At 48.6% G+C, this 27,389-nt stretch overlaps 1 protein-coding gene across 1 annotated transcript; it reads left to right on the top strand.

Annotated features, from left to right (window-relative positions):
- The first annotated feature begins 538 nt into the window (after positions 1 to 538).
- Positions 539 to 26,736, top strand: LOC144947368 (dynamin-1-like protein). Its single transcript, XM_078876648.1, has 19 exons — positions 539 to 812; positions 1,901 to 2,051; positions 6,686 to 6,721; positions 7,007 to 7,053; positions 7,381 to 7,452; positions 8,498 to 8,584; positions 9,617 to 9,779; positions 10,189 to 10,309; positions 11,086 to 11,217; positions 13,181 to 13,387; positions 15,466 to 15,586; positions 16,587 to 16,742; positions 17,118 to 17,207; positions 18,524 to 18,625; positions 20,279 to 20,485; positions 22,745 to 22,854; positions 24,438 to 24,481; positions 25,157 to 25,272; positions 25,989 to 26,736. Exons 1-19 carry the CDS (start codon positions 711 to 713, stop codon positions 26,043 to 26,045), a joined length of 2,121 nt encoding a protein of 706 aa, XP_078732774.1. The 5' UTR covers positions 539 to 710; the 3' UTR covers positions 26,046 to 26,736.
- The last annotated feature ends 653 nt before the right edge of the window (positions 26,737 to 27,389 follow it).

Here is a 27,389-nt window from a genome sequence, read left to right on the forward strand (position 1 = left end):
GTCCCTTCCTCTTCTGGAAGATGGTGGGGAGGTTGGTGCGGGGGTGACCAACTGAACGTCCCTTCCGCTTCTGGAAGATAGTGGGGAAAGGGGGTTTACCAACTGAAACGTCGTTTTGGAGCGCTTCTGGAAGACGACCTCGAGTTGATTTGATTGGGTGCGGAGTTTGAATTCCATTCGCTTTGACTTCTGGAAGGCGATTTTAGGGTTCGTTTTTATTCTCTTAGGTTTTTTCGGTAAAGTCACGTAGGTAAAAATAAATAATAATCGAAATAAAATAATTGTATTTCTACTATTACTATTTTATTATTTATTTTTACCTACGTGACTTTACCGAAAAAACACCTAAGAGTATGAATCCTTGCAGTCACGAAAGCTTCAAATCTAGAATTCGTTTTTATTGGCGGTCAAAGTTCGTGCCCCACCCACCCTCACCTACCCTCACCCCCCGGGGCTACGGGTCGCCGCTTTCCCCCTCCCCTCGGTTCGCGTTTGTAAAATGTTGAGATCCTCCCGCGCGCACTGTACGGTACAGTGCACGACGCGCGTGCCCTCCCAGCGACTGCTGCGTGTGGGATGGCATTGCGGTGCATGCGGCGGCGCTGTTAGTTTGTGTGCACGGGGTTGTTTTATCATTTGCCTCCCCCACCACCACCACCCTTTTAAATTAGAAGCTGATAAAATTTAAAATATTCATTTTATTAAACAAAATGCAAGCGCTGATACCGGTGATTAATAAACTACAGGATGTGTTCAACGCCGTTGGAGCCGAGACGATTCAATTGCCGCAGATTGTGGTCATAGGAACGCAGGTAATGACCCGCGATGTGAGGACTGCATTTACAGCGTTGCCTTGATTTATCTTGAGTGCAATGGTTTTACCACTCCTGCATACAATCAGTGGACGACTGCGGAGAAGGTGATGGCCGTGGGCTTTGGAGCAAGCGTCTATTGTTGTGCTGGATACCTATGCTGCCCGCCGTGCCAGCGCGCCAACACGCATTGACCAGCGGGGTGAAGTATGGTCAAATAACCTCCCGCATTGCTTTGAGTCAGCCCGCATCCCGTGGTAACTTTGCACGTTCGCGCGCACGCAAAGCGACCGCAGTGGAGCAGTGGTTCGCGAACGGCGAACATCGATACATATCCACGGCGAACAGGCGGTGACGGCGAGTGTTGAAACTGGTCCTGGGACTTCCCCTTTTATCAACTCGCACTGACCAGCGAGGTGAGAGGATGGTAACGCAATCCCTACGACCGACACGGCATGAGGGAGGCCGTCATCCGGCAGTGGATAGACTCAATTTAAATATGTCACGTTATGTTGACTCTTAAACCTGCTGAAGTGGCATTTATATTTGAGGCTACCTAGCAAGGGAGACCTAGAGATTAGAGCATTAAGTGGGCTGAATGTGTACAACTTGTGTTTAACGCAATGCGAGTATTTTCTCTTGATAAGAGTGTCAAGAATTGCGTCGTCTGGTGGTGGGTTTGTTTAACCAAGAGCGTGTTTTTAATATCCTTTAATACGTGGTTGATCAGTCCTGTAATTTCCCTTTGATCAGATCTGATGATGAGTCATTAATGATGGCCCTCATGATCATTGATAATATAATGGATCCTCTAATCACTCAACACGAGTGATGGTCGTGCATTATCGGTTATAAATAAGGAATCATGGCACAGTACTTATAATTTAATCATTGATCACAAGTCCCATAATTACGGTCATCTTACTATTTATCACTAAAGATGTGGTCTTTAACCATGGGCCTTGTGAGAAATTAACACGAGTGTCACCGATTATTGACAATGCCATAATTGATCATTCGTCCTGAGGTCATTGATCACTCGTGCTCTGATCAGTCAGTGGCTGCGTGGGGGGTCTTTGTGGGTACAGAGCAGCGGCAAGAGCTCGGTGCTGGAGGGGCTGGTGGGGCGTGGGTTCCTTCCGCGTGGCACGGGCATTGTGACGCGCCGCCCGCTCGTCCTGCAGCTCACGCACGTCTCGCCCGAGGAGCGACGCGCCGCAGACTTGTCCAATGGCGACGGTATAGCCCTCGCTCCACAGCCTCACCCTCACCCCACAGCCTCACCACAATCTCTAACAGTCTCACCACAATCTCCACAATCCCACCAGAATCTCCACAATCACCGGAATCTCCACAATCACCAGAATCTCCACAATCTCACCAGAATCTCCACAATCTCACCAGAATCACCACAATCACCAGAATCTCCACAATCTCACCAGAATCTCCATAAACTCACCAGAATCTCCACAAACTCGCCAGAATCTCCACAATCTCACCAGAATCTCCACAATCTCACCAGAATCTCCACAATCTCACCAGAATATCCACAATCTCACCAGAATCTCCACAATCTCACCAGAATCTCCACAATCACCAGAATCTCCACAATCTCACCAGAATATCCACAATCTCACCAGAATCTCCACAATCACCAGAATCTCCACAATCACCAGAATCTCCACAATCTCACCAGAATCTCCACAATCTCACCAGAATCTCCACAATCTCACCAGAATCTCCACAATCTCACCAGAATCTACACAATCTCATCAGAATCTCCACAATCTCACCAGAATCTCCACAATCTCACCAGAATCTCCACAATCTCACCAGAATCTCCACAATTTCACCAGAATCTCCACAATCTCACCAGAATCTCCACAATCTCACCAGAATCTCCACAATTCACCAGAATCTTTACAATCTCACCAGAATCTCCACAATCACCAGAATCTCCACAATCTCACCAGAATCTCCACAATCACCAGAATCTCCACAATCTCACCAGAATCTCTACAATCTCACCAGAATCTCCACAATCACCAGAATCTCCACAATCACCAGAATCTTCACAATCACCAGAATCTCCACAATCTCACCAGAATCTCCACAATCACCAGAATCTCCACAATCTCACCAGAATCTCCACAATCTCACCAGAATCTCCACAATCACCAGAATCTCCACAATCACCAGAATCTCCACAATCACCAGAATCTCCACAGTCTCATCAGAATCTCTACAATCTCACCAGAATCTCCACAATCACCAGAATCTCCACAATCTCACCAGAATCTCCACAGTCTCACCAGAATCTCCACAATCTCACCAGAATCTCCACAGTCTCACCAAAATCTCCACAATCTCACCAGAATCTGCACAATCCCACCAGAATCTCCACAATCTCACCAGAATCTCCACAATCACCAGAATCTCCACAATCTCACCAGAATCTCCACAATCTCACCAGAATATCCACAATCTCACCAGAATCTCCACAATCTCACCAGAATCTCCACAATCACCAGAATCTCCACAATCTCACCAGAATATCCACAATCTCACCAGAATCTCCACAATCACCAGAATCTCCACAATCACCAGAATCTCCACAATCTCACCAGAATCTCCACAATCTCACCAGAATCTCCACAATCTCACCAGAATCTCCACAATCTCACCAGAATCTCCACAATCTCATCAGAATCTTCACAATCTCACCAGAATCTCCACAATCTCACCAGAATCTCCACAATCTCACCAGAATCTCCACAATTTCACCAGAATCTCCATAATCTCGCCAGAATCTCCACAATCACCAGAATCTCCACAATCTCACCAGAATCTCTACAATCTCACCAGAATCTCCACAATCACCAGAATCTCCACAATCTCACCAGAATCTCCACAATCTCACCAGAATCTCTACAATCTCACCAGAATCTCCACAATCACCAGAATCTCCACAATCACCAGAATCTTCACAATCACCAGAATCTCCACAATCTCACCAGAATCTCCACAATCACCAGAATCTCCACAATCTCACCAGAATCTCCACAATCTCACCAGAATCTCCACAATCACCAGAATCTCCACAATCTCACCAGAATATCCACAATCTCACCAGAATCTCCACAATCACCAGAATCTCCACAATCACCAGAATCTCCACAATCTCATCAGAATCTTCACAATCTCACCAGAATCTCCACAATCTCACCAGAATCTCCACAATCTCACCAGAATCTCCACAATTTCACCAGAATCTCCACAATCTCACCAGAATCTCCACAATCTCACCAGAATCTCCACAATCTCACCAGAATCTCCACAATTCACCAGAATCTTTACAATCTCACCAGAATCTCCACAATCACCAGAATCTCCACAATCTCACCAGAATCTCCACAATCACCAGAATCTCCACAATCTCACCAGAATCTCTACAATCTCACCAGAATCTCCACAATCACCAGAATCTCCACAATCACCAGAATCTTCACAATCACCAGAATCTCCACAATCTCACCAGAATCTCCACAATCACCAGAATCTCCACAATCTCACCAGAATCTCCACAATCTCACCAGAATCTCCACAATCACCAGAATCTCCACAATCACCAGAATCTCCACAATCACCAGAATCTCCACAGTCTCACCAGAATCTCTACAATCTCACCAGAATCTCCACAATCACCAGAATCTCCACAATCTCACCAGAATCTCCACAGTCTCACCAGAATCTCCACAATCTCACCAGAATCTCCACAGTCTCACCAAAATCTCCGCAATCTCACCGGAATCTCCACAATCCCACCAGAATCTCCACAATCTCACCAGAATCTCCACAATCACCAGAATCTCCACAATCTCACCAGAATCTCCACAATCACCAGAATCTCCACAATCTCACCAGAATCTCCACAGTCTCACCAGAATCTCCACAATTTCACCAGAAACTCCACAATCACCACAATCTCCACAATCTCACCAGAATCTCCACAATCACCACAATCTCCACAATCACCAGCATCTCCAGAATCTCACCAGAATCTCCACAATCTCACCAGAATCTCCACAATCACCAGAATCTCCACAATCACCAGAATCTCCACAATCACCAGAATCTCCACAATCACCAGAATCTCCACAATCTCACCAGAATCTCCACAATCACCAGAATCTCCACAGTCTCACCAGAATCTCCACAATCTCACCAGAATCTCCACAATCACCAGAATCTCCACAATCTCACCAAAATCTCCACAATCACCAGAATATCCACAATCTCACCAGAATCTCCACAATCACCAGAATCTCCACAATCTCACCAGAATCTCCACAATCTCACCAGAATCTCCACAATCACCAGAATTTCCTCAATCACCAGAATCTCCACAATCACCAGAATCTCCACAATCTCACTAGAATCTCCACAATCACCAGAATCTCCACAATCACCAGAATCTCCACAATCACTAGAATCTCCACAATCTCACCAGAATCTCCACAGTCTCACCAGAATCTCCACAGTCTCACCAGAATCTCCACAATTTCACCAGAATCTCCACAATTTCACCAGAATCTCCACAATCTCACCAGAATCTCCACAATCACCAGAATCTCCAGTCTCACCAGTATCTCCACAATCTCACCAGAATCTACACAATCACCCGAGTCCTCACAACCTCACCTCACCTCCTGACAGCCAAGTCTCTAGGGCACTGCAATCTGCAATCAGCCCTGCAATCTGCAGTTGGCCCTGCTTCTTACTTACAATGTCAGTGAAATTTGCTTACATGCAAGTGAGAAATATACTTTCATATGTGTTTTGTTTTCCCCCCAATTGTATTTGAGTTGTGCAATCCATATAGTGTCAATAGCCGAAGTATTCATTCCGTCTCTTGCACAGCAGCGCAGGCCTTTGTATTAGAGAATGGTTCTCGGAAGTGGATATTGCAGAGCTACCTCTCAGATCCATCCAAATTACCTCGGCGCCTTACATTAGGGGGCAGCACTTTCCAACCTACCCTGCCGCCTCGAAGTAACGAGTGAAAAAAATCAGCTTAAAGATTTGTAACTTCTTGAAACAACGTAAGTGTTTGCTTAGTTTGTAAGTTAAACCGCGATGAAGCTTGGAGAGCTGAATGGAGTTAAAAAGAACTCAAAAGCAAACACCTTGTGAAAGAGCTAACACAGAAGATCCCTGGTTTTGATCTTCCACGAAGCTCTTTGTCCACCCTAAACCACATCCACACAAACCATGGCAGATGCGGATACCTGATGCACAAATGGAAAATTAAAAACTGTTCCACGTGTGGCTTTGGTCATCCATCCTAAACAGACCAAACAACGTATAATGACGCAATGCCCGACCCACAAATATGAAGAAGAGATTACAGCGATAGACTCCACTGCTCCTGACGCAGTTATCTGGCTTGACCACCTGAATGTGAAATTGTACTTGTTACTCTGCATCTACATCAGCAGCCATACGGAAGAGAAACTAACTTTACAAACAAATTTTAGTCTATGTTTTATTCGGTAGTTTTTATACCCCTTCTATTTTTTGCATCATCAAGGTTTCAGTATTCAAATGGTCTGACTTTGTTCTTGGTAAAGTAAATGATTTTGTCTTGAACCTGTAAAACGTGTTATTGTCTGATACTTTCAAGGAAACTTCACTGTACACACTTTATAGTACTGTATATGTTAAAATGCAATATTGTGGTTGAGTAAGCATTGAAAAACCTAGTGGTTTGTAAGCTTAATAAAGAGTTTGTGATGTTATCTTTTGATTCTGTGCTGACAGGTGGTCATAATTCTGTCTCTTTCTCTCCCTCTGTAAATTATTAATGCCGACAGACGTTCATTTCCGAAAGAACGCCCACCTCTATAAAGGTCTCTTTCCTTTCTTTCACTGTATTTTATATTCTTAAAGTTATTACTTTCTCAAGCTGAGTGTTTCCTCACGAATCTGGTGCTATGGCAGCCTTACATCACATGTATGAACGCAACCTAATAATTACCGCTTTGTATTATGCACACATTTGTACAACTGTACTTGAGCACATGATTACTCGCAACTTTTTATATTGCAGTTCTAAATATAATAACTGCAAGTTACTGGACGGTAAGCTGCTGTGCATATTGTTTAAAGGATGCTTTGCATTTTCTTCCCATTAGGGATCGACGCAGAAGAATGGGGGAAATTTCTGCATACCAAAAACATGGTAACTTCCCCACCCACCTACCCTCCCATCTACCTTCCTACCCAATTACCTACCTACCAACCATTTTTCCTACTTTCCCATTTATCTACCTATCCCATCTACCACTTAACTAACTCCCCACTTACCTGCATCTTGAATTAGTACGGTTGGCTACGTATGGTGAGAAAGGAATTCAACATATATACATACATTACCTGGTTAACCATCGACCTACCTGCCTACCCACTTACCTGCCTTCTCCACTCACCCACTTACATATCTGATTGTCTACTAAATCTACTGTACAGTATATATTTTGTTGAACAAAAATGTCTTTCCCTCGATCAGATATTCACAGACTTCGATGAGATCCGCAGGGAGATCGAAAATGAGACCGAGCGTGTGACGGGTTCGAACAAGGCAAGTGGATCTCTCTGCATTCATTAAAAGTATTCAAAGAGTGTTACCTCACTCTCTTTTCAGTCACTCGGGTTTGGTGAACGTTTATGCGTGGAAGGAACCTAGCTGGAGAGATACACTAATTATCTCCAAATACATGAGTTTATTGAAAAATAAGAATACGTTTTACCCTATCTGGCAATAAAACCGGTGTTAGGATGTTCAAACACCATATAGATACATATTGCAAGGAATTAAGTCAGCATTAACCGCACATGCTTATGGTGAACATGCAAACAAACATGCTTTAATAATATTTGCATTCTTTGAAACTGATTGACCTACACCAGAGGCAGCCTTCACCACAACTATGTGTATTTAATGAGGACTCGATTCCTTGCAAAAAGGTATCTATTTGGTATTTGAACATCTTAACACCTGCTTTATTGCCAGAAAGGGTAAAACCTATTCTTATTTTTTATACTGGCAAAAAGGCCCCGTGAAATATGAATTTATTGTTAGACTTTGTACGATTGCACATGGCACACGTGCAGCCCTTTGTCGATGCACTGCTGGATGAAGGTGTCCCAGTGCCATACGTTTGGTGCGGCTTATTTCACCTCGTCACGCATGTTGATGGTGACGGGGATCACGGAAATGCAATACAACTGGATTTTGTGGCACTGCCCTCTGCTGCCCACCCAGTTTGTCCCCCGACAGCCTATGACACCAATCATACACGGTGATTGCCGATCCACGCACTATCCACGCACTATCCACGCACTATCCACGCACTATCTACGCACTATCCACGCACTATCCACGCACTATCCACGCACTATCCACGCTCAACCCTCATTCGCTTCCCACGCCCTTGCCATGGCTCACTGTGTCACGGCTGGATATAAGTTGCTATTTCTTGTTGTAATCATCTAATACGATCTGCCATATTCAAGGTTATATGGTTATCCCGCACATAATAATTATAGTAAATAGCCATGGATATACGTAACGTGCTCCAAATAACAATACCTTTCCATGTAAAATCTTTCATTTTGAAATGCAGGGAATTTGTTCAGAAGCTATCCACCTCAAGATCTTCTCTCCACACGTCCTGAGTCTCACCCTGGTGGACTTGCCAGGAATCACGAAGGTGGGCGTTTGATCACAATGCTACTACAACAGAGGTCCTCGGCAATCACCGCACACAGCCTCAGTCGGCCAGATCTTGTTTGTTCAGCCATTCATCCGTTCATGTGTCTCTTGGGTTCTAAGAGCTTGGAACTGTCGGACATATTGTGCACATCCATTGGCAAGTGTGGTTGGTGGCTACCTGTAAATGCAGTACGCGTGTGACGACGCATTGGTTGCACGGTGCAATGCAATGTGCATGTGTGTTGCGTCTAAATGCGACCGCATCTCAAGATGCCGCGCGGACACGGCGAGCGTGCTTATTTTATAGAGAAAAAAAAAGCGACAAGTTGGTCGTATGTTGGAGGTGAAGAGAGAAGGCTTGAGTCAAAACTTAAATAGTTGCAGTGGCCGACAGTATGGACAGTTGGGTGGTCGAGATTTCAAGACTATGGGGGGGGGTGGGGGGCAGCAGACGAGAATTAGCCACCTGCTCAGCAGAGACCAACTGGGTGGGTTCATCAAAGAAACCCTTTTATTGCTGGATCAGAGAGTGCAAGGGGAGGAACAGTTTAGGAGGAGGGGAGAGGTAAGAGGCTGTGTGGAGGGATTTAGAGCGAGTTGAGAGGGGTGGGACAAGAGAGTGCGTGGAGCGCAGAGGGTTGAGGTACAAGGGGATATATAGGAGAGTGTATGGAGGGGAGTAGATTGAAATCTTGAAGGACAGCGCGATTTGGTATTTGGTCCAGAATTGGACTGGGAGCCGGCGGAGCGATCGCGGTCATGGCCAAGAAGCTTCTCGTTTGTGGGTTCTCGTGGGGAGTCTGGCGGCATTCCAATTATTCAGTGTGTCAGCCCGAGCCTGAAAAACACGAGCCGGAGATTCCACCCCATCCTCATGAAAGCCACGCACCCCCAATGACCGTCTTCTCCCTCCTATCCAACCGGGATTTCTAGCGGACGAGATAAATATCTCCGGGTCACCACGCTCCCCACGGGGGTCGGCACCTCACCCGGCAGTGGGACTCAACGTCCCCTTGACCCCTCCCCGCAGGTTCCAGTGGGCGACCAGCCGCCGGACATTGAATTGCAGGTGCGAGAGATGGTGCTCAGCTACATCTCCAACCCAAACTCCATCATCCTGGCGGTCACGCCCGCCAACACGGACATGGCTACGTCGGAGGCCCTCAAGATGGCTCGTGAGGTGGACCCTGACGGTACGTGCCTGGAATGGGAGCTTTCTGACCGTGTCAGCGGGGCATCAGTGTTTGGATTCGTGATCATCACCATCATCGTCAGCCATCATCCATTGCTGGATGAAGGCTACCCAAGGCCGCCATCGCTAGTGGTCCCACAATTCCACAGTCCTTCCACGCACGAGCTGAGAAAGCGATGAAAGCAACTCATGTGCAGGTGCCAGATTAATTATTGCATCGCAAGTGAAGACCTTCATCCAACAGTGGACAGGTCACAGCTGATGATGATGATGATAAAAGCATTGTCATCCATATTAAACATTCATACCAAACAATTTCAGTCAAAAGCATCTGGAGCCAATCGTTATGATTGAATTCACTACCAAATCCTCACGGGTACGCGTGCGTGCGTGCCGACCTGCTGGCGCAGGGCGCCGTACACTGGCTGTCGTCAGCAAGCTGGACCTCATGGATGCCGGCACGGACGCCACGGACGTGCTGCTGGGACGCGTCGTGCCCGTCAAGCTGGGGATCGTCGGGGTCGTCAACCGGTGAGGCTCCCTCCTCCCACCGTCACGCTGCGGATACGGTGCGGCCACGGGATACGGTGCGGCCACAGGGGCAATTATACCCCCCTTATCCGTGTTGGCGGATTCTATTATCCGCTACCTGGGTCGCAAAAAATGAATGCAGACGACCGCACCGTTGCCTGCGGATGAATGCGTGTAACAAGGATGAGTTTGCTGGAATTTTGGGTGACCCCTATTACAAGTGAAGCAATGTGGATAAATGGATGAATTGAGTGCTTCTGGCATATCACCTCCAGCTTACTCCTTAATGTGCAGCCCTTTTTCAATCCACCACTGCCAGGTTGTGTGATCGTACTTCACGCTGGTCAGTGCGAGTTGGTGAAGAGGGTGCTCGGGACCGGTTCAGATGTTGGCCGTGTCGGGGATTAAAACTCGGGTTGCTGTGTTCATAGCACCGTATGCTAACCGCTGTCCCACCGCTCCACTCGCTATCCAGCCACTTGCGAGGCTCAAGCCTGTTTGGCTTCCACGATTTGACGAAATCGGTCGCATTCCGGGTGAGCTGGTCATAGGGCAGCACTTTTCAGCAGCATAAGTAACAGCAGTAGCAGCAAAGGCAATGTAACTTTGGCGATGCAGACAAATGATGCGACCAAGACTTAGATAGAGGCTTAGATCTTCACTTGAGGACACGAATTCCTCTGTACAAAGTTACTTTGTGAGATCAGTTTAATGCGCTGATGAATATATTTTGAATTGTCCGTGTTTGCCTGCATCTCTCGCGCTCTTTCACGCAGGAGTCAACTCGACATTAACAAGAACAAGAGCGTGACGGACTCGTTGAGAGACGAAGATGTGTTCCTGCAGCGGAAGTACCCGGCTCTAGCCAACCGCAGCGGAACCAAGAACCTCGCCAAGACTCTCAACAGGTAACAGTCGCACCCGGTGCCACACCACTCACACTTAGTGCTACAGCAGAGACCACTCAGTGCCACACCACTCACACTTAGTGCCGCACCACTCACACTCAGTGCCGCACCACCCACACTCAGTGCTGCACCACCCACACTCAGTGCTGCACCACTCACACTCAGTGCCGCACCACCCACACTCAGTGCCGCACCACTCACACTCAGTGCCGCACCACCCACACTCAGTGCCGCACCACTCACACTCAGTGCCGCACCACTCACACTCAGTGCCGCACCACTCACACTCAGTGCCGCACCACCCACACTCAGTGCCGCACCACTCACACTCAGTGCCGCACCACCCACACTCAGTGCCGCACCACTCACACTCAGTGCTGCACCACCCACACTCAGTGCCGCACCACTCACACTCAGTGCCGCACCACTCACACTCAGTGCCGCACCACTCACACTCAGTGCCGCACCACTCACACTCAGTGCCGCACCACCCACACTCAGTGCTGCACCACTCACACTCAGTGCCGCACCACCCACACTCAGTGCCGCACCACCCACACTCAGTGCCGCACCACCCACACTCAGTGCTGCACCACCCACACTTAGTGCCGCACCACTCACACTCAGTGCCGCACCACTCACACTCAGTGCCGCAGCACTCACACTCAGTGCCGCACCACTCACACTCAGTGCTGCACCACCCACACTCAGTGCCGCACCACTCACACTCAGTGCTGCACCACTCACACTCAGTGCCGCACCACCCACACTCAGTGCCGCACCACCCACACTCAGTGCCGCACCACCCACACTCAGTGCTGCACCACCCACACTTAGTGCCGCACCACTCACACTCAGTGCCGCACCACTCACACTCAGTGCCGCAGCACTCACACTCAGTGCCGCACCACTCACACTCAGTGCTGCACCACTCACACTCAGTGCTGCACCACTCACACTCAGTGCCGCACCACCCACACTCAGTGCTGCACCACTCACACTCAATGCCGCACCACCCACACTCAGTGCCGCACCACCCACACTCAGTGCTGCACCACTCACACTCAGTGCCGCACCACCCACACTCAGTGCTGCACCACTCACACTCAATGCCGCACCACCCACACTCAGTGCCGCACCACCCACACTCAGTGCTGCACCACTCACACTCAGTGCCGCACCACTCACACTCAGTGCCGCACCACCCACACTCAGTGCTGCACCACCCACACTCAGTGCTGCACCACTCACACTCAGTGCCGCACCACCCACACTCAGTGCTGCACCACCCACACTCAGTGCTGCACCACTCACACTCAGTGCCGCACCACCCACACTCAGTGCCGCACCACCCACACTCAGTGCCGCACCACTCACACTCAGTGCCGCACCACCCACACTCAGTGCTGCACCACTCACACTCAGTGCTGCACCACTCACACTCAGTGCCGCACCACTCACACTCAATGCCGCACCACCCACACTCAGTGCCGCACCACCCACACTCAGTGCCGCACCACCCACACTCAGTGCCGCACCACCCACACTCAGTGCCGCACCACCCACACTTAGTGCTGCACCACCCACACTTAGTACTTGCCCTACAAACCTGGCAACCAAAGTTTAATTCCCACTCGCATGCCAATGTCGGTAATGAATATCTGAACCGGACCTGGGCCTGCCGCTAGTTTTAATGTTTGTGACGACATACTGCACCACTGCACTTCTTTTTTCAGCCTCCAATGAGTACCCGATGCAGTGTCTAAACAAAAAACTGGGGAAACAAAGGCAGCTGAGCATTCTGCTGATCACCCACCCCTTTTGTGTGTCGTGTCAACCTTAAGAGGTGCTGCTCGCTCAGAGCGCTTGCCACAACAGTCTGTTCAAGGCTCCAATACGGTGCATTTGTCCTTTGTGCACGTGACGTCACGGTCCGGACCCTGCGCGCGCACGGCTGACCAAGGCTGCTCATGCACCACATCCGCGACTGCCTGCCCGAGCTGAAGGCGCGCGTGAACGTGCTGGTGGCGCAGTACCAGTCGCTGCTGAGCGGCTACGGCGAGACGGTGGACGACCCCAGTGCCACGCTGCTCAGCATCGTCACCAAGTTCGCCAGCGAGTACTGCCATACCATCGAGGGCACGTCCAAGCACATCGAGACCTCTGAGCTGTGAGTCGCCCCGCTTGACCACAGACGCGTCCGTCCATAGCAGTGGTCGTTTAGTCGGCATTTTGTTTATCAATTCCATGAGCTGTGTCCGAACATCCGTCCGTCCGTAACATGGGTCCGTGATAACTCTTCGTGAAGACGATCCAATATAAACCAAAGTGTCTTCTAAAGTTGTGTTGTTTAGGGCCTTACCACATAGAAAGCTGGCCAAAATTTGCAAAGCGTTTCCCAACACTTGGAGACACAAACCAGAGTAAAAGGACTTTTTTTCCCTAACCGCTGTCTGTCTGCTCCCATACCACTGATTGTATAATCCCGCACCTCCGATTAGCACGGTTGGCTACGTACAGTGCAAAATAAGTTAAACATACATACATACATAATGAATTGCTTTCGAGTACAAACACGTGTTGGCCAGCATTACAAAACCCGTGCTTTTCCATGAGATCTCGAACTTGTTAACTTACTCTGAGTCTAGTCAGAGGCACGGGGGCTGCCGGGGCCCGATTGAGTGGTAGTGCACCCATGGCCGTGAGCGGACAGCGTTGCTCAAGAGGTTTGTTTTACCACGTGTGGATTGGGGCAGACGGAGTCCCTTCCGCCGGATTTACATACCACGCGTCACTGATGTTAGCCGTGGCAGGGGAATGGAACTCGGATCACCAGGTCCATAGTGCAGAGCACCAACCACTGCACCACCGCTTCTCCCCAGAGTTTGGTAAATTTTACGTTCAATTGTGTCATAAGGTGCTTATATTTGTTTTATTAATGTCAAATTTTACATAGAACTGCTGCATTTTTTCCATTCAGCTAGTACCTCATAGAAAATGATGAGACAAGAATATTAAGGATTTCTCCTGTTGACATCAAGATTAAACGCATACTTCATGCTTGGGTGCAGCAAGCACTGCGCTCACGTTCACAACTGTGAGCATGGGCCTGAGCGGAAACAGTTCAGGAGGAAGAAATAGCGCAGAATAGAGGAAATTTAGGCAATTCATTTCAGGTGATGCTGAGTTGGCAGTTAGAATTAATACAAAAAAACTCAACACATTCATCAATAACACTGTGTGGCCTTATCAGAAATAATAAATATTAGGTGACGTTTCTGAAAATGACTCTTTTATCATAGCTCATAAATATAAAGGCCAGAGAGATGGAGTTAATAAGGGATGTACACTGCACTTAACTCAATTGGGCCTGATGACAGTTAAATAAAACAATCTGTTTTCTGATGACCAATTCTTAAATTGCCATGATGATATGTTACCTAATCGTGGCTATTGAGTAACAGACACACCATCCAAGAATCAAAGTGTTCCTCACCAAATAAACCCATGTATATCATAAAGGAATATCATCCATATGTTGTGACGCAGATCGGAGACAGTATTACTTGGAGACACTTTATTTAACAAGCACCATCGGGATATACACACACCCTACGTGGGTGCACACTATTATAATTAAGGCCGTCTTTTGTCGGCGGCACTACTTAGAACAGTTGCGAGGCTGTCTGACTAACAGCACCCCGGGATGGTGAAGGCGGAGGCGACGAGGAGGAGATAGTGACGACGACGAGATGGCGACGACGATGGTCTCGAACAGCACGACCGGGACTCCACTTCCAGCAACAGCCCGGGCTCCCGCTCAGGCCCCCTCTTATGCTCTCTCAGCATGGCCTTGCTCCGCCCCGGCCACGCCCCCCTACTGGAACCTACTAGCGGGTTCCCGGGACTTCCCCATGGGCCCCTTCTGTGACCTTTCCCCGAGATGTCCCCCTCTCCTATATACTGGGGCCTGCTGACACGAGTACTGCCGTGCACCGCAGTTACTCTTTTTGGCCAGCAGTAAGCGCTATACCCCTACACATATTTGGCTGGCACATTGTGGGACGAAGGCACAATCACCTTGCAGGGCGTCCCTGAGCTCCGCGACGTGATTGGTTTGAGGCGGCATTGACTCGCAGAGTGAGCACCAGCGCTCGGGAAGGCCAGGAGTTACTGAACGATGATCGTGAGCCCAGGTTTGGCGACGCTCGACGCCGCCCGCCGTCTGCGTCTCGTGCTGACCTGCAGGTGCGGAGGGGCCAGGATTTGCTACATTTTCCATGAAACGTTCGGACGAACGCTGGAGTCTCTCCACCCTTTGGGTGGCCTCACCACCATGGACGTCCTCACGGCCATCCGCAACGCCACGGTACGTCGCTAGCTGTCGACGAAACCGAATCCGAGTATCGTGCGGATTCCTGACATAGAGGGGAGGTGGGGGGGGTGGACCCTTTCCTTCCTGTTTGCCCGAACAGGACTTTCAAATGACATCTAGCGGCCCACACATTAACAAAGACAAAGATCCCCCCTATAGCCTTAACACTATTGTTAGCGTGCACCTATCAAGGCCGGCATGGCACACAAGAGGGTAGGTGGCCAGCACCACGTCTGACCGCCTTTGTCTCCCCAGTGGTGATGTTTACCAACCGCACCAGGTACTCATTTGAGGCTTAGACGACCTCAGGGAGGCCCTAGACCGTTTCAGGTAATCGTCACTGGTGTTTGAGATGAGCAGGAATCAAAAGGTCGCCGGGTTCATAGCGCAGCACGCTAATCGCTACGCTATCGCTCCCTACAGTAATTCACGCACAACTTGCCGTTTATCAATTTAATGCCATAAAATAGATTTTCTAATAGAAATTGCATGAATTTAAAGTAATCCTTTCTTACACATGATTTTACGCAATCATTTTGAGTATTAAGGCTCAATTTTAATTTAGTATTTTATTTGCCAAAGGAGAAGTGTGCACCAACCTGCACTCGGCAGTGTGGTGAAGGTGAAGAGCAAAGACGTCAAGTAGGCCGCACAGGCCTCGTAGCGTGGGAAGGCCCTCATCCAGCAGTGGGTTAACAAACGGCCTGTTCATTTACGTGTGCTGATAACTGGTAGTGGGCATTCGTGTTTTCTCTCAGCTGTGCTAAGACACCTCGCTGGAGATTAATAATTTAGTTAACTGATTACAACAACTGTATACGCACGTGTTCGACACGAGATCTAAAGTGACGTGGAACTGTAGGCCGACCTTACCCTGTGAGTGAAGCCAATCGCCTGTCCTCGCCTGCATAGCGCTGGACTACAGTCGTGCGCCACCACGGCGCCGGTGCTCAGTCTGTGTCCCCTGCACTCCGACCCCGCTCACGCTGCTCAGGGGCCCCGGCCGGCGCTCTTCGTGCCGGAGGTGTCGTTCGAGCTGCTCGTGAAGCGGCAGATTAAGCTGCTGGAGGAGCCGGGGCTACGCTGCGTGGAGCTGGTGCACGAGGAGATGCAGAGGATCGTGCAGCACTGCAGCAACTACAGCACGCAGGTGTGCGGGCAGGCATGGTGACTCGCTCGTTACGAGACAAAGACAAAGGTCCTCCGTGTAGCCTTAATGGCATTTTGGGGCAAGAGCTGTTTATTTACCCAGGAAAGTCTCATTGAATCTCAAAACTTTTTAGGCAGGAGTGGCCCTATATTGTTTGACCAATTAACCTTATTGAATGTTTTACTTTATGTGGGAGGTAACCGGAGAAAACCATTACAAAAGAAGATGTAACGCCCAAAGGTTCATATGTATGAGTTCACAGCCCAAATGCTTTCCTGCCAGTCTTATAATCATTCCCCTTTTTTGCACGCCATGATTCCACAAGGGCTTTTTGACATCCAAGTCCCACCTTCGCTGTGAGTGCTGTGTTGACAGGAGCTGTTGCGGTTTCCCAAGCTGCATGATGCCATCGTGGAGGTGGTGACCTCCCTGCTGAGAAAGCGGCTGCCCTTCACAAACGAGATGGTGGGTCCCTCCCCCTGGATATCAACTACCACGGCGCGAATACAACTTTTTCCACTGGCACATCTTAGCCATGCTGGCCTAGGGCCCTCAAGGTTCAGGTGGGTTTCCATTTGCCACGCTGAGCCAGAACCAAACCTTGAAACTGCGGCCTCAGAAGGCAACTGCATCTGGCTCGGGAAGATGGAGCCGATGAAATGAGCTCGCCTGCAGGTGCTCGATGGATCCATTACACGCACGACCGTGTTGGCGACGACTTGGGGAGGATTTCACCAGTAGATAGATCAAGGCTGCTGATGATTATGTAATATGAGTACTGCACTGTATTATATTTTATTGATCCTGTGTCTTGTTTAATTTCTATCGTGTTTTTAATTTGACCGAGTGGACCCATACCTGATTATAAGGGTGGTGACACGGCCTATCTGTAGCGCCTTCGCTGCTCATGGTCAGTGCATGGTTCGGATCTCGCGGCCGCCCTGATTAACACTGTGGGTGTACAGTGTAGAGAATTACAGTACGCGCCGTCTGCTTCACGGTGGATGTTGATGATCCCGTGATGATATTCGCAAGAGATGGCCGTCGTGTGCCGGCGTCACGGTTTTACCTCCGATTAGTTATGTACGGTGTGAAAGAAGTTCAACATACAAGTGTAATAGAGTTCACGTCTCTTGGACGCCGGAGTTGGAGGCACACGGGTTTTATTCACACAGCACGGTTCTGGCATACAACACTAGAGGGGGTGTCGGCCCCCTCACCCGGCTAGCTGGGGATACACGCGCTAGCTACTTCCTAGCCTGCCTCCTAGTCCTCCTCTAACGGGCTAGGGGAGGCTATCTGGCCCGACACTGGTAAGTCGGGCCCGGTACCTTGAGTCCCAGACCAGCGCTGACAAGAGCACCGGCTCTGGATCTCGGGACCACGCCGCTGGCTCGGTCCTGTTCGGCCCTGATAAGGACGGCGAACCAGGGGAGTCCAGGGCTCTAGCTAAGACGTCTTCAGTCTTCACTGGTTAGCTTAACAAGAACCCCGAGCCCTCCGATACATCCCCTTTTATACCCAACCCCCCGCTGAGGGGTGGGGCCCCCCCGGGGTGCCTGGCGCGGACGTCGTAGAGAGAATCTCCCCGTGCACTCACGTAGCCCCGCCCACTGTGTTTGTTTGCCATAAGCTGCCATGCATAACGGGCTCTCTCTCTAACACCCCTACACAAGCATAAATGATGCCTATTTGAGGAGAGAAGTGTCAAGAGCATTGTTGAGACCTTTCCTGGGCAAACACAATGAGTGAATGTCTCTCGGTTGGCACGTCTCTCGCAGGTCCACAACCTGGTGGCCATTGAGCTGGCGTACATCAACACCAAGCACCCGGACTTTGTCGATGCGTCTCTCATCTCGGCGATGATTGACAGGAGTCTGGAGGTCAGTTTGTGCTGTCCATGTAAAAAAAAGGTTAATGCTTTCCATACTCAAATTGAAACTGTTTACATTATCTCTGGCCCTCTGTCTATTTAACAGGAAGTCACAATAACTCCGCGTTAAGATGATCTGATAAGAATTGAATGTTTTTGTTTAAGGTTGTTCTCGCTATGAAGCGTTGCTCATGAATACAGTATTTTGTGCCGTAGGGTGTTTATGTCTCACTGGGACCTATACGTTAGTTGCCAGTTCTTTTGCATTAATTTAAGAAATCATGTCTGTGCTGGTGAGATGCTGTGTGTCTCAACTGGTACAGGGTTTGCTTGTACTGAATCAATGCTGCTTAAGTTATGCACTACTCGAAGGCTGTGGGGCTGATGGGCTATGTAAAGCATAGTTGTTGTTTTGTGTGGAGAGATAACATGTCGTTTGGTTATTTAGTGACTTATTCTGCACAAACAACAAACTGGCCAAATTTATCAAAGAATTGCCCCAAACTTGGAGACACAAACCAGTGCATAAAGCACTATTTGTAAATTTCACGTAGAAAACGTGTACACTTATTTCTACGTGACTTTACCGAAAGAACCAAGAATATGAAATTAAATTAAATAATAATGGCATACGACGTTTCGATTGCAACACAAGCAACCATCATCAGGTACAAATGAATGAGAAAACAAACATAGTAAACTTGTAAATCTAATGCAATACAGCACAGAGTCAACACCCCACCTGGTTGATTACGTTCTTCCAATGATTGCGAAATTTGAGAGAGAGACAAATTTTAAAATTTAGCAATCTTTGGAAGAACGTAATCAACCAGGTGGGGTGTTGACTGTTTTGTTGGCCGACTCTCTGTGTTGTATTGTATTATATTTCCAAGTTTACTATGTTTATTTTCTCATTCATTTGTACCTGATGATAGTTGCTTGTGTTGCAATCGAAACGTCATATTATATTATTTAATTTAATTTGAATCGCCTATATTCACGCAGACACCGTTAATTGCTCAGTGCGTCACGTGGGACGTGTTTAACAATCGCTGGGCGCGTGCAGCATGTGGAACGGGTTCATTTAAATGGGAGGAGTCATTTGGTGAATGTGGAAAGTCGTAGCGTGGTGGTGGGCGGTCACGAGGACTGGAGATTGGGAAACCCTGCAGTAATGATTACAGTGATAACATCACGCGACCTTTTTTGGCAGTAGCAAAGTATGCAAAATAAGAATAGGTTTTACCCTCTCTGGCAATAAAACAGGTGTTAAGATGTTCAAACACCAAATAGAAACCTTTTTCAAGGAATTAAGTCTACATTAACCACCCACGGTACTTGTGGTGAACATTTAAACATGCCCTGATAATATGCGCGTTGTCAAACCGATTGGCCTACACCAGAGACAGCCTTCTTTATGGCCTAGTCTCAGCAGCGTTGGAACTTTTTGTATCATGCCACCCAAAAAGGTCCCATGATGTAGCTGCTCAACCCGAGCTATAAATGCTCCGATACATACAATGTCTTTGTACTGTTTGCCTTTTGGCGTTTTCATTCAATGATAGCATTGTTGGATTACAAGAATGACTGTGAGGACAACTGATGACAAGACTATGGCAAAGTCAGCGTCACCAGTCTCTTTGAACGAATCGTGCGAGCGCAGGGGAGCCGCAGTCTAGATTTTCCGATGGAGCCCGGCTGGCGTGGTTCACCACGGTGGGGTTGCCACCAGACCAACGCCGCCGCCACCACCGCCGTCACCACAACCTCTGCGAACGCCGTCTCTGCCACGGACAGTCGGCTCAAAATGCAGGATGCTGCACCGTCGGGCCACGGCAATCGAGGAGCCGCCATTAACCTGATGGACGTGGTGAGGCCGCCCGCGTTATCGCTGGGTTTGGAGAAAGTTTTATTGTTTTATTGTATTAGTGTTTGTTGCCTTTCCCTTCCTGTCCGAATTGCACTCGCGACGTCACTTTTATGAGGCGAAGAATCCATCCGGTGATCCTGCGGAGCAGCAGCGCATGCAACCCTTCGTGTTAGAGAACAGCCCACAAAAGCAGACACCGCGGATCTTCTTCTGAGATCTCTAATTCACACCAGTAGTAGGGAAGAAGCACCCACCCACCTTGCCACAGAAAGCAATGTTTGTCGCGTGACAGCCAACCCGATATTTTACATTATCAGGGTTGGAATTTAGACAAATTAGGTGTAGGCCCAAATTTAACGTGGTGGGTTTTGAAAGAAAATAGGTTTTACCATTTTTGGCAATAAAACAGGTGTTAAGATCTTAAATTTGGAGCTTTTGTGACTGCAGGAATTACTCTTTGGTTCTTTCGGTAAAGTCACGTATAAAGATAAAATAATACATTAAATAATAGCATACGACGTTTTGATTGCAACACAAGCAATCATCATCAGGTATAAAGGAAATAGCAACAAAAATCTAACCAGAAACTATAGACAGACATATAAGCAGACAGATATCACCAAGATACATAGAGAGAGTAACACAGGCACAGAGAGGGAGATCGTCTCTGTGGCGAGGCCTTAAATAGACAGAGGGGGCGGGGGCGGAGAGAGAGAGGGGTTAGAGAAAAAATTAATATGTCAATGAGTGCGGCGACGCGTGGTCAATTACGCAAGCTTGAACATTCGGGAAGAGGGAGAAAGAACACACTAAATTAAATAACGTAGCAAAATATCGAAATGTTATGTAATACAACACGTAACATTTCGATATTTTGCTAGGTTATTTAATTTAGTGTGTTCTTTCTCCCTCTTCCCTAATGTTCAAGCTTGCGTAAAATATCGAAATGTTATGTAATACAACACATAACATTTCGATATTTTGCTAGGTTATTTAATTTAGTGTGTTCTTTCTCCCTCTTCCCTAATGTTCAAGCTTGCGTAATTGACCACGCGTCGCCGCACTCATTGACATATTCATTTTTTCTCTAACCCCTCTCTCTCTCCGCCCCCGCCCCCTCTGTCTATTTAAGGCCTCGCCACAGAGACGTTCTCCCTCTCTGTGCCTGTGTTACTCTCTCTCTATGTATCTTGGTGATATCTGTCTGCTTATATGTCTGTCTATAGTTTCTGGTTAGATTTTTGTTGCTATTTCCTTTATACCTGATGATGATTGCTTGTGTTGCAATCGAAACGTCGTATGCTATTATTTAATTTATTATTTTATCTTTATACGTGACTTTACCGAAAGAACCAAAGAGGTGTTAAGATGTTCAAGCACCTTTTGCAAGTCTGAATTCACCACACGTACTTGAATTGAAAATGCAAAAAAACATGCTCTGATAATATCTGCATTGTCTTTGAAACTGATTGGCCTACACGAGAGACAGCCTTCTTCATGGCCTCGTCTCACCACCAGTGTTAGACCAGAGAATGCCAAAAGGCGACCAGTACAAGGACAATGCCACTATCAGAGCATTTATAGCTCGGGGCGAGCAGCTACAAAATGGAAACTTTTTGCCAGTATCAAAAGTATGAAAAAATAAAAATAGGTTTTATCATTTCTGGCAATAAAACAGTTTACTGGGCTGAGACCGTAAATGTTAAAACTCATGCCATGCCGTGTTTGCAAGGCACATATCAGTTGATACCCTGGACACCCTTGCATACTCGACGTGCTCAATGGATTTTTGAGATGATATGAAAAGAAAACTCGCTTCACTTGATTATCTTGTTTTTTAATGCATGTATATTGAACTTCTTTTGCACCATATGTCACCAACCGTGCTAATGGGAGGTGCGGGGAAAGGTCAACAAACTAAACACAAGCACCTGAAGCCCATATTCGGTGCTCCTGCTGCAGAGAGAAATGTTCATCACATGGCAGATAGTTTCCATTCTCGGAGCTAGAATTTAATCTAATTAAGTGCAGTTATTGGTGACCCAGCAGAGCTCATCACCACACTAGATTTGAGGACGCGATTGAATCACATGCAGCTGGAATCTGGCTTCTAGGATCTCAGCAGTGCCAGCTCAACATCTCTCACCTCGTCACCCGGCCACCTCGCCCCCCCCCCCCCGTGTACTTTGCCAAACCGCACCCTTAATCTCCTCCTCCGCTTCTCGCGGCCCGCCACGTTGCTGCTCCGTGTGCGCGCAGCCCGTGCCCTCCTCGCGGAAGCTGACGTCGCACGAGCAGCGCGACTGCGAGGTCATCGAGCACCTCATCAAGTCCTACTTCCTCATCGTGCGCAAGAACATCCAGGACAGGTGAGGACGCGCTCGGCTGGCTGGCCGGACGGTCGGTTGCACGAGAGCCCTCTTAGGGAGCACCCCGTAGGTCGTTCAGGCTCTGCTGCCACTGTGGCCTAACGGTCCCCGGCGGCGCACTGGATTTGCAGAGGTCGCCCCTTAAATTCCATCTCCCGCTGCAGCGGTCGAAACGACACTTTTCTCAAATTACCCCCACATCACGCCGCCGTCCCCGCCCCGCCGCCTCTAGCCACACAGCAGCATGATTGGCAGAACGCGTGTGGTGGGGTAAAGTGTGGGTACTCCTCCCATCTTTTTCAAGAGGTTTGGCCAGCGTGGAAGAGTAGGCCAAGTACCCTCCACTAGAGCGGATCTCTTCAGCGGTTCAATTGAGCTTCCCTTTGCCCAGCGGTGGTTTGAGTGATCCCATTCATATGGCAGAGATGAGTCTGTGCAGGGGACAACCACTGTTGACTTCCCGACAAATTGATACTCATTTTATCAACTCGCGGAGTGATTAAGGGCTTGGTCGACGCTAGACTCGGATTGAACACTCGTGTAACATGCGATTGCGAGCCCGATACCTCTTAACCGTTTGTTGAATTGTGCCAATCTACGACGACGGTACGCGGTACCGGGAATTTTCAGAGCACCACACCTGTGTACAAGCACTCTCCAGAACAGCTGCTGTTCCTTATACCGTGATGTTTCTGCATGGGAAACGGTGGTGAAAGTGGTTCTACAGAAATAATAAGTTTCATAGCGGGAGCTTTGTACATGTTACTTCTTCACCGCTGGTTCTAACTGAGCTGCCACTCAGCTGGGCGATTCAGGTCTTTTGGAATATCACTGTAAATGCAGACAATTTTACATTGAAAAAGGTTGCAAGTCGTAACCGTCTATGCCACTACCTCTATCACTTCCCCCAACACCTAACCCAACCCCTATCACTTCCCCTATCCCTACACCAACCCCTATCATTACCCCTACCCCCAACCCATACCCCTACCTCAACCCGTATCACTACCCCTATCACTACCCCAACCCCTATCATTACCCCTACCCCAACCCATACCCCTACCCCAACCCTTATCACTACCCTATCACTACCCCTACCCCAACCCCTACCACTACCCCTATCACTACCCCTATCACTACCCCAACCCCTAACCCAACCGTTATCATTACCCTATCACTACCCCAACCTCTACCCCAACCCCTATCACTACCCCAAACCCTCCTTAACCACTCCGGCCTGTTCTCCTGTCACCACAACTATACACCAATACTTTTAATAACCCCACTCTTTATTATCTGAACCACCAACATCTTATGTACACTTGTATAATTGTTACAAAGTGCCTTGGAATAAGGTGCTATATAAAAAATATAAGATGGAATTATAGCACGATGTTTTGTGTAGTTATGCCAAACTCGATCCACTTTATCAAACTACCATTCACTCACTTCCTAAGTACGTATGTATGTTTAACTTGTTTTATACCGTACATAGCCAACCTTGCTTCTAAGTGACCTTTTGGAGGAATTAAATTATGTAGATGTGGAGAATTGATTGATTTTAATTATTCTTGTGTTCCTAGTGTTCCGAAAGCCGTCATGAATTTCCTGGTGAATTTTGTCAAAGGTAAACATTTACATTCAAATGATGACTGCATTTTAACGCCTTTTTGCAAATGCATTTTAGCATTTGCAAAAAAGAAATTAAGACAAAATGTGAACTGCTCTTTTCTTGTAGCTGTTCAACACAAATGAGTTTGCACAAGAGGTGTGAGTATGTACGTTTGTTAGGTGTTCACTGTGGGAGTGGTGGTGTAATGGTTAGTGCGCTGCACTACACACTTAGCGACCCGAGTTTGATTCCGGCTCATGGCCAACACCAGTGACGAGTATCTGAACCGGTCCTTAGCCTCCCCTAGGTCTACTCAGCCTCAAATGAGTACCTAATGTGGTGTGTAAACATTGCAACTTGGGAGACAAAGGCGCCCGGGTGTGGTGCTGGCCACCCACCCCCTCGTGTGCCGTGCCGGCATGAATAGGTGTTCGCTAATAGCACTTGCTCCAATAATCTGTTAAGGCTATCGGGGGGGACCTTTGTCTTTGGTGCTCACGAACAACACTTGTCCTTATAGTGTACCATGCTGAAGAGGGACTTTAGTCTTGCGTGTCTCTGTGTGTGTGGGGATCTCAGTTGGTGCTCGCTCACAGTACTCGCCCCAGCGGTCCGTGTCAGGCTAGGTAGGGAGACCCCCATTTGGTTTGTGTATCCGTATGTCTCCATGTGCCTCCGTGCATCCCACAGATCATCTGCAGAGTGAGCTGGTAGGGCAGCTCTACACACCGCATATCCTCTGCGACCTTCTGGTGGAGTCTGAGGACATCGCCCAGCGCCGTAACGAGGCCCTCTGCATGCTGCAGGTGACGTGCCGGGCAGCCGCCCAACCTGTGCCATCCATTGTTGCTCTCAATTCCATTTTATTTTTGTAGATGTACCAATTTGCATGTGTAGTGGTCGGTGTGTGTGTCGCACACAGTCGGAGACGAGGTAGTTGCAGGAGGCACCTTCTCTTTTATTCTGTTACACCATTGCGGCCGCTCACACTCAGAGGATCACCTCCTATCTCGACCACTTTGCCGTACAGCCCGGCCTAGACACCACCCTGACCGCGTGGCACCGACGTCGTCAACCGAGACAGCCAACAACTGTCCGGCCGCGCAATTATCAGATGAAGGCGGCAGCGACGAAGGCGGCAAAGACGACAGCGACGACGAGACGAGTCCACTCCCAGAACCATTTAAGGGCCCATTGAGAGCAAAGGTTGATATTTTAAAATCCACTTCGAAACAATGAATAGTTGTGTTAGATTATGGTTTACATAATGCAAATACTATGCCATGTTATTATTTAACGTGAGCCGAACATTGCAACAGAGAGAGTGAGCGCTCAACTCAGTTCCCGAAAAAGCCTCCCAGCAAGTAGAATTAAACGTCGGACATCGCACTGGACAACACGTGGTACAGCCCAAAAACATCTGAGAGCCACACAGGAGCACAACCGCGAAAACCTACGCAGTCGATTTTATTGTCGTACTTTACTACACTGTCTATTTATCTCTTTTGTTTTCTTTTAACAGGCATTGCAACGAGCAAACCAGGTCATCTCTGAAGTCCGGGAGACCCACATGTGGTAACAAAAGCCAGGGAGATACGGACGTCAAAGTGTGAAACCTGATGACACACGCAAACACGCAGACAGGGACACTCTCACACGCAGAGCTTTACCCATCGTACTCCCAAATATGGCAATACTTGTATAGAATTAAATGAGCACTTCTTAACTATAGAATGATACAGCACTAACTCGGGTTGTAAGAATTCATCAATTCGTATTGACTCGCACGTCACACGCATCGAACCCTGCAAAGTAAATCTTGACTTAAAGCTTTCGTGACTGCAGCAATTCATGTTCTTGGGTCTTTCGGTAAAGTCACGTAGATATAGGTTCAAAGAAAATAACAAAAAACTACGACGTTTCGATCACAACACAAGCGATCGTCATCACGAGTCGTTGAGTCAATTATCTTTTGGTTAACTAGTGGCGCCTGTCTGCCACCCATAGCGCCATCAAATCGTTAAACGTAAACATAAACGATGATATGCAGTTAAAAAAGAATAATAATTAAAAGCAAGTTGTGGCTGTGAGTTGTTGTAGGAATGATCGCTCTACAAAGTAAACCACGCCCCCCACCAAATCACCCGCATGCTCCCAACCTCATACGATCACGCAAAGCTAAGCAGGCGTGAGCCTGTATGGTGCTTGGATGGGTGATCACAATGCAAACAGCTTGTCATAGGGGCAGCGGGGGGTTACACGATGGGCAGTGGGGGGGTGACGTGATGGGCTGAGGGGGGGGGGTTACGTGATGGGCAGTGGGGGGGTGACATGATGGGCAGAGGGGGGGGGGGTGACGTGATGGGCAGTGGGGGGGTTACATGATGGGCTGAGGGGGGGGGGTTACGTGATGGGCAGTGGGGGGGTGACGTGATGGGCAGAGGGGGGGGGGTGACGTGATGGGCAGTGGGGGGGTTACATGATGGGCAGTGGGGGGGGTGACGTGATGGGCAGTAGGGGGGGGTGACGTGATGGGCAGTGGGGGGGTTACATGATGGGCAGTGGGGGGAGTTACATGATGGGTAGTGGGGGGGGTTACATGAAGGGCAGTGGGGGGGGTTACATGAAGGGCAGTGGGGGGGGTTACATGAAGGGCAGTGGGGGGGGTTACATGATGGGCAGTGGGGGGAGTTACATGATGGGTAGTGGGGGGGGTTACATGATGGGCAGTGGGGGGGGTTACATGATGGGCAGTGGGGGGGGTTACATGATGGGTAGTGGGGGGGTTACATGATGGGTAGTGGGGGGAGTTACATGATGGGCAGTGGGGGGAGTTACATGATGGGTAGTGGGGGGGGTTACATGAAGGGCAGTGGGGGGGGTTACATGAAGGGCAGTGGGGGGGGTTACATGAAGGGCAGTG

This window comes from Lampetra fluviatilis, chromosome 44 (assembly GCF_964198595.1).
Source record: "Lampetra fluviatilis chromosome 44, kcLamFluv1.1, whole genome shotgun sequence".
NCBI classification, from domain to species: Eukaryota; Metazoa; Chordata; class Hyperoartia; order Petromyzontiformes; family Petromyzontidae; genus Lampetra; species Lampetra fluviatilis.

What these genes read in the sequence shown, in the direction of transcription:
- LOC144947368 (XM_078876648.1), top strand. Translation starts at nt 711, where the DNA reads ATGCAAGCGCTGATACCGGTGATTAATAAACTACAGGATGTGTTCAAC. An exon ending in GAACGCCCACCTCTATAAAG is followed by an intron (nt 6,722 to 7,006) that starts GTCTCTTTCCTT and finishes TCTTCCCATTAG; the next exon opens with GGATCGACGCAGAAGAATGG. An exon ending in CTCGCCAAGACTCTCAACAG is followed by an intron (nt 11,218 to 13,180) that starts GTAACAGTCGCA and finishes CGGCTGACCAAG; the next exon opens with GCTGCTCATGCACCACATCC.